The sequence below is a fragment of the Gobio gobio genome (assembly GCF_949357685.1).
Source record: "Gobio gobio genome assembly, chromosome: 1".
NCBI lineage: Eukaryota > Metazoa > Chordata > Actinopteri > Cypriniformes > Gobionidae > Gobio > Gobio gobio.
In genome coordinates, this window is record NC_137097.1 from 40,462,812 (window position 1) to 40,471,413 (window position 8,602).

At 37.7% G+C, this 8,602-nt stretch overlaps 1 protein-coding gene across 3 annotated transcripts; it reads right to left on the reverse strand.

Moving 5' to 3' along the window:
* Positions 1-3,062: 3,062 nt before the first annotated feature.
* mfsd6l (major facilitator superfamily domain containing 6-like) lies at positions 3,063-7,574 on the reverse strand. 3 transcript variants are annotated; one of them, XR_013816837.1, is made up of 3 exons: positions 7,409-7,548; positions 4,536-6,271; positions 3,069-4,089 (listed from the first exon to the last, which is right to left on the reverse strand). XR_013816837.1 is itself a non-coding variant. In XM_079821109.1 (2 exons), the coding sequence occupies exon 2, from the start codon at positions 6,246-6,248 to the stop codon at positions 4,620-4,622; it is 1,629 nt and encodes a 542-aa protein (XP_079677235.1). In that variant the 5' UTR covers positions 6,249-6,271; positions 7,409-7,574; the 3' UTR covers positions 3,063-4,619. The 3 variants fall into 3 exon arrangements, 2 of the variants coding, with proteins under 2 accessions (XP_079677235.1, XP_079677236.1); XM_079821109.1 differs by having other exon boundaries at positions 3,063-6,271; positions 7,409-7,574; XM_079821110.1 differs by having other exon boundaries at positions 3,069-6,271; positions 7,494-7,574.
* Between the last annotated feature and the right edge of the window lie 1,028 nt (positions 7,575-8,602).

Below are 8,602 nucleotides of genomic sequence, written 5' to 3' on the forward strand. Positions count from 1 at the left end.
GTAGCTTCTCTACGCTTCGAAAGGGAGGGGTGAGCGGTGCAATTGCAATACACAACCTCTCCGCTAGATGCCGCTAAAATTTACATAGTGCACCTTTAAAAGGTATAGGGTAGGCAATTTCGGAGAGGCCGCACCCTCCCTTTAGAGCGACTCCAAAGCCACGCCTCTTTCAAAACACATGAGCGCGCACAGCAGGGCGTTAAATTACCCCAACGCATCTCACTCAAAGCATATAACATTGCAATAATAATGAACGTAAACAACTTAAAGAGATATGACTTTTACCACCTGACTGCTGCAGGTTCATTTAGGCATTGATAGTGTTGACAGAAAATTAAATCCGAGTCTGAGGTTGCCATCACATAATCACGATAATTAAGACATGGCGTGAATGCAGCATAAGCTCGTTGTTTTGAATCAGGAGGAACTGTAAAAGCGGCTGCTGTTTGTTTGCGGCGCTCTGTGACGACTTCTTCTGTGGATTTATTGGTGGGGCGCACACCAGCTTTTAGGTGCATACTGCCACCTCCTGTGCTGGAGTGTGAAGTGATTACAGTGTCCATGAATATTCTATGCTTAAGTCAACTATTTAAATGAATTTTAAAACTGCCTTTATAATTTTACCAGATCCTTGTTTTGGTTAATATGTTGCTGATTGTACAATCCTTGCATCCTATGTTCTGTTCTCTTCGTAGTTCATTCATTTCCTGTTCATTCCTGTGGCGCTCGGTGACTGCTGCATTTGAAATCGCATACTTCCCTAAGTAGGCGAAAAACAGCATGTGACAAAATCAGTACTATCCAATGAGACCACGGGAGAGGATTTGTGAAGGGCAGTGGAGCGACGCAACTAATGCTGGTAGGTCACATGATGATGACAACATGACGAATGTAGTACATCCAATTACATTCATACTATTCACATTTCATATTATATTGAACAGAATTTTTTTAAGCAGTCGTTAAGTAATTACTTAATCAAAATAAGTACCTACTCAAGAGAGTATGTGATTTCAGATACAACCCTCATGTCTAGAAACTCTGCAGAGCCATGAAACGTGCTGATGACGTGTGACGTCTGTGCAAGCAGGTGTGCGGAGGTATGAAAATACATCTGTTGACTGGCAGGTAGGACATCCTATCATTGCATTCAGACCGAATGCATTAATTGGACAAACGTTTTTTTGGTCCTGAGACTTCCACAGAAGATACATGCGCTTTAATATTTAGACCACTTCTATTATTGATTGCTATTAGGATGTGAAGAGACTTTCAACCAGTATAACAAAAAGTGTTAAAACCTATAGCTTTAATTGATTGCTAATTGTCTGATATTTTAGTAATTTTTGCAAAAAAACACAACAAATATGCAAAATAATTATATGTAGGCTATGTGCATGGCTTAAAATGCTAGTTAATATATATTTATATATATATATATATATTTATCCCTATAATTACCAATTAGCAATAATTAGCAAAACCCAACAATATCACTTGATAAGCAAAATGCAATATACCACTTGAAGAAAAAGCCTAGCTACGTATTTACTTGCTAGAGGTATAGGTTCACATGAAACCATGTTTAAATGTTTACAAATGTTATGGAAAGGTGTATATGGTTCACACATCTAAAAGTAACATGACTGTAATACATCCTACCTTTAAAATGTGAATCGCTCTTAGCCTTTGAGTCATGCCTTTTTCATTTTCATAAAAGTAAAAACCAGACTGTAACTAGACTGTGACCAGTACTGTAACATTAACGCATCAACAGTTTCATTACAAAAGACTGTCTGTGTCTATACCACTTTAATCTGTAAAAGAATGATCCACATCACAAATTCCTAGAAAGTTTTATCAGAGCAAACTAATGTAAATTTGTCATCCACGTGTTACAGGCTTTCCTAGGTATTGAAGGGTATATGTTTTCTAAAGTTTGTATTTGGTCTCTGAGTGACTGAGGGTCTGGTCCATGCCAGGAGTGCAGTAACAGTGCTTACTCACTTAGCCCGGATTCCAGAGATGAAATATGGATTTTTCTTTCATTTAATATTATTTCCTGTTACTGAAACACTAAAGAATCATGGTGAATATTGTCTGTACCTCTTACTGAGAGAAAGCACATGTTATCAGTATGTTTTGGGAAACTTTCTGGTCAGAACTGGATCTCAACGACTCCAACCTTGGAGAAACTGTGTATCTGTGTATGTGCGTAGTAGCTATTCTGTGTTCCAGATCAGTATTGAAGGTGTACAGCGGGCATCCTAGGGAGAGTGACAGTGTGTTGTTCTGGGCAAGCTGGCACCTGCATCAGCTCTGGAAGGTCACTACATGCCTAATCCCGGGGTGAAAGCATCAACAAGTGATCTATGAAGACTATGCATCTGATTAACTGAAAATGTGTGGAAATTTACAATGACTATTTTCTCTTAGCCAATCAGAATCATTCAAACTGCAGTAATGATGTAGCTAGACCTTGAAAAGAGTATAACTGTTGAGAAATTTGTATATATGAAAAAACGTAGAGGGCACTCCTGACTCTTGGTCTTCATTCTTCAAAACTGGTCATGGGTCCTAAACTGTTATCCCCTAACAAACATGAGCATGTGCATAAATAATTTGAATGGTAAAACAAGTGGTTTAACAGGACATAAAAGTTAAACATACAAAACTTTTGCACTGCGAATGCCTACAGAAAATGTTTGTGAGGGTCGGTGTTACGTTGTAAAGGCATCTATTGCTGAACCATTAACAGCCTGGTTGCATTGACAGATGATGCTATTAAAGCAGCAATTGAGGAAAAATCACGTTTAGCTATGTGGTCTGACCTGTTATATTAAAGCATCAGTTCCAATCCCAAGGAAATTGCATCAGCACTGACACAATGCTATGCCATGAAATGTTAACATGGCAAATTCATGTTCACTGATTCCGTTACATAATAAATGTCATAAAATGGGTAATCCTGGACAAACAGGATCAAAGTACACCACTTTTTACGATGCAGGGCTTGTCAAGACATTTTAGAAAGAAAGAATAAAAACAACACTTGACATTATGCATTTGCTGAAAGCGGAAATAATAATTTAATAGATGTTCTTGATTTCAAACACATAAAATATATTTACTCCAATCCTTCCTCACATTTTTTTAAAAAGAGTTGTCAGTCACAAATAGACCGCTCTACAATCAGACTAGCTGTACAGGAAAATTGACTCAAGAACAAGTTTGGGAAGCTTCCCACACCCCTCCCCACAATACAGGTTTGGCAGACTTCACATCTAAACAAAGCATTTTATTCAATCCATTAATCCCTTAATCTGTAAATATGACACTTTTATTATAAACCCCCTCCCTCTTGACACCTAATAGTGCAAAACGTGAGTGCCTCATGCACAATAAATACAAAAACGCCTCTGCTTAACAGGTAACCAAGGCTTACCTTCAGATCACAAATCTTTTCAAAACATAAGAATGGGTGGGAAAGAAAGGGTGTGAAGACGTTAGAAACAATAGGCATTATTTGCTCATGTGATTATTGCCGTTTGACAGAGATGACATGCTTACTGTAAGCAAAGATCAGCTCATCTCCTGTCACAGATCAGTTTACAAAAGAGCCGGTCTATAAAATAATAAATCTTCACAAAAGAAAGATGATGTACATTTAAGGATATTCAAGTATTGTACTGGTATTGGAGGTACAATGCCTCTCTCAAAGCCTTAAACGATCCCAGATAGAGATTTAGCTGGCTTGAAAGAGTCATTAACTGATGTAACTTCATTCCTGATGGACTTTATGATGAAGATGAATGAAAACATGCCCTCATTGAGCACTCTCAAAAAAAAAAAAAATTCTTACTGGGTATTTTTTGTATTTGTACATTACAAATATCCAGACATTCTTAAATCAAGATACATTTCCGTGAGAAAGACTTAAGATATTACTTTAAGTCTTGTTTTCTGAAAAATTTAACAAGATGTCAATGTGGTGAGAAAAATAATCTTGTTTGACCTTTTTTTTTAAAGCCAAAACTAACTTGAATTTGATCAGTTTTTCAGAAAGCAAGTCTTAAAGGGATAGTTCATCTAAAAATGAAAATTCACCCTCAAGTTGTTGCAAACCTGTATGAATTTCTTTGTTCTGTTGAACACAAAAGAAGATATTTTGAAGAATGTTGGTAACCAGACAGTTGATGAACATAGTATTTTTTCCCCTACTATGGAAGTCAATGGGATCCATCAACTGTTTAGTTCCCAATAATCTTCAAAATATGAAATCCCCAAGTTGTTCCAAACTTTTATGAATTTCTTTCCTTAGCTGAACACAAAAGAAGTGTGTTCAGCAGAAGAAAGAAATTAATACAGGTTTGGAACAACTTGAGGGTGAGTAAGTGATAACAGAATTTCCATTTTTTGGTGAACTATCCCTTTAATATCTTAAGCAAATTAGTAAACTATCTTGATTTCAGAATATTTCGATATTTGTAATGGGAAAACAAGACAAAAATACTGAGCAAGATACTTTTTTTGACAGTTTAATGAACAATTTTAGTGTCATTTTTCTCTTGGTTCTTTTAAATTGCTCTCTGTAGATGTTAACAAGTCACTCTTTGCTTCTATTGATTCAGACTTTTCCATTGTCCACTAATTTTTCCTGTGTCATCTTCCATTGCCGTCTCCAGCCAATCTTTTTCCTGGTCCGACTCGGACTCACTCATCTCGGTGTCGGCGGCCAGCAGCCGTGAGTAGTTTATTCGGCGCTGCTGAGGAATCTTCCACTTGAGTATGGCAAGAGCGCTACTCCACAAAGCCAAAAGGACCGCCGCACCTTGGAAAAGCGTCATGATACCGAACTTTTGCACGATGAACCCTGCCATCAGACTGCCAAATGCAGCTCCCAGCTCCAGAGAAAGTCCCTCAAACAACCTTAAGATGGTCTTTTCGGTGCCGGGCGTGGCGATGTCTTCGCTTTGCAATGTTACGGACCACCAGAGGGCGCCAGTGCTGAAGCCCGCCAGCAGTTGAGCGGGTATTACGGCCCACGGGCTCCACAAGAAGGAATAATAAAGGCATTGCAGGGCTAAAATGACGACAGCGAATACTAGTAACCAACCGTGGTACTTAAGAAACCTGGAGAGATGCCCAGAAAGTGGCATAAAGCCAGTCTGGCTTAGGTGCACCAGGGCTAAAGAGATTCCCATGTGGATTTCCGTTGCACCGCAGTCCTGCATCTGCCAGAAGAGGAAATCCGACACAGCTGAGCTCACCATGCCCATCAAAACGACAGTGATGGCACAAAGTATCGCCTGCGAGTTACCGTGCACCAATTGCAGTGACTTAAAGCCGCCACTAATGAGGCGCTCACGCTTTCGGAGGTAGATTGGTAGTAGGACGGCAGTAGGTACGGTTAGGATCATGAGTATAGTGTAAGAATAAAACTCCACCGAAGTTCCTGTAAGACAAAACAGGCTGGTTACAAGAACACCAACTGCACAGTTCCCAAAAGCGGCCCCAAGTTCCTTCCAGACCTTCACGCCACTATGGCGGTCGGTGGCATCTACGAAATCCAAGTATTCGTACAGTCCATCATCTGCTGTCCATTCCAACGGGGCGGACATGAACTCCCACAAAACCATCACTATCAGAACCAGAAAGAACATCTGATGTTGGGCATCCATAACTTTCAGGCTCCCTAGGAACTCGGCATGAACATGATCTTCCTTTTTCAAAGATCTCAATCCTCTTGCTGACCCGTTTGAACTTACAAATGTGTTATTTTCGACAGGTTGCTCGGTACGTACAGAAGTTTGGTTTACCGAATAAACAGTAGCATTTGATTGTGATGGAATCTGCTCTAGCGTGGCTAGAAGCACGGTAGGATCAGCATCGGGTTGACTAGCGTTACACCGTCCACTTTCAGTATGGGTTCTTATGGACGGGAAGAACAGAAGAGTCAAAACCACCAATGCCGAGCTGAGCAATGAGCCCACTATGACCGTCCGCCGCTTGTCGTACTTCCTGGCGAGGACACTGGAGAACGGCCGCCACACCAGGGCGAGCAGGTGCTTGGACGCCATGATGATTCCGATCATGGAAGCGTTGAGACCCAGGTGTCGGAAGTAGAGGGTCAGGAAGGGAAGGAGGCAACCGGAACCACAAGAATGGAGGAAGTGAAAGAGAGACGCCAGCCGCAAGGCACCTTTCACATTCCACTGCTTGCTCTTCTGCATTGCTCCCTTCTTCATGTTTGATGACTTGAGTTAGTGTTCTGTGTGGTTTAAAGGGGGGAAAAAAAATTGACATTAAAAAAATATTCGGCAACTTTACAGGCTAACTGAATGATTGTCGCATTCATGTATCACTTTGAGGCGCTTCATAGAATTCCATATGATTTCGTCATCAGTGTTTGGGTAATTTACTCTAAAAAAGTAATGAATTACTAGTTACATCTTCAATAGTGTAATTAGATTACTGTACAAATTACTCTCTCCAAAAATTATTTAATTACTTATTACTTTCTAAATCCTATATCAACCTCAACTAGTTAAGTGATTCAAAGATAGACATGGAACGTCTCTTTTAATTCATTCAAATAAATCATATAAAAATACATAAATTATTCTTATTAACTTACCAAAGTATTACAAATGTGAGGATACATAAAAACATGCATTTTAAAGTTAGACTTTAAATGTTGATGTTAATTCCACTATTGTATTATATATATATAAACGCTCTACAGTCTATACACAGTATAGTTAAATTACATCAGAAGTAACTGTAATTCAATTACAGAAAAAAATAAGAGTAATCCCTTACTTTACCCTTTCAAGGGAAAAGTAATTCAAATGCAGGAACTAATTACTTTTAATGACTAATTACCCAACACTGATAGTCATTGTGCATTGCAACCACTGATCTATATAGAGAACATTATATAGATCAGTGATTGCAACGCTTAACATATAACATTAATGGGTTAATAAACTCCATATGGAACAAAACTGAATTCTTTAGTCCAGAAAATGTAGGCTACACATCCTGCCATCATGATTTCTTTAGACAGGACATTTAAAACATCAAATGAGAGCAAAATAAATTAAAGGTATGCTATATATTTAAAAATACGGAAGAGAACGTGTAACTTAGTCATCGCAATTTCACAAAATGAAACCTAAAGACTTACAGTATAACAGAGTTTCAGCAGATGTTTTCTTAAAGTCTGTAAAACTTCATTTTAAATCGCTTGTGTTGATTTAAAGAAAACAAAAAAACTTTCAGACTTTCCAATAGGCTATCCACAAGTACACGACACACTCTCAGTAACAGGTTGTTAGGTATCGTGCACCTGTTGTAACCAACACGTCACGATGTTGCTGTGCGTTTAGCTACTATTTAGGCCTACCTGAGATCTGTCGTATCCGTAAAATCATGATTTGCTTGACAAAATATTGTCGATTAAAGTTTTCTTTGACTTTTCACGTCCATACCGTATCCTGTTGAGGTGTAACAAGTTCCCTTCTCTTTGACAAACAACCAATGGCCGACGTCTGATCTTCAGCGTACTGAGCAAATTCAATTTTTTTGAGTTTGCAGCGCCATCTGTTGGTGAGTGGATGAACCTACTGTTTGAAATTAAGAAATGGATCACTAGCACCATAGACATAATAAATACATAGACGCCCTATTGGCCGCTTTAGAACGTTGCTGCAATACGTCAACGCGTCCGCCATATTGCTGAGGGCAAGACTGCACTGTAAACAAATGCAAGTAAACGGGTGAGCTGCGGCTTTTCTGGATAAAAACAAAAAAAACGTTTACATTTATCAACCGATTTCAGTGGTTTATGATGTACGTGGTATACTAAAAGTTCTATTCTATAGTTACTTAAAATCTTGATAGTTAGACTTATAAAATAGATATATTTTAATAAGGAATTGTCAAAGGCTTGTAATGCGTTTGGCTTTTTATACTTGAATAAGAATTATGAAGACGCCCATACTGAGATATAATTTAATTTTCACATTAAATGAAATAAAGTTTTCTTATAGTGGAAAATGCATTTTCTGTATTTAACCGATTTTTGCTTTTCTTGTGCTTAGAATTGACCGTCATTGAGAAAATGAAACCTCTGCAAATACAAATCACACTGGCAGGCTGCTTTCTGTTTTTTTATAGCACTAAAATGATAGATATTTACAGGTAGATACTCTAAATATACAATAACAAAGATAACTCATGGATCCTTTATACATATGATTTGGTACAACTACACTGCAATGCAAATAGTAAATACATGATAAAGTGAGAAGTAATAGTAAATAGTGTATAGTCAATACAAAAATAGTCAATGAAATAAACAAACAGTATACAGCAAATAAAATAATGAATAGTATAATTATATAATATCAAAAATACAATAATATAATGATAATAGCATAGTTTGTATAATACTATAATAATAGCAATAGAATATGAAATATCAATTACAGAATAGAGACAATAATAAAACATAGTTAAATAGTGACTAGTGAAAAGTACAATAATTTACCAGCATAACTATAATAGATTGATAATTGCAAGTGGTATAATATAATAA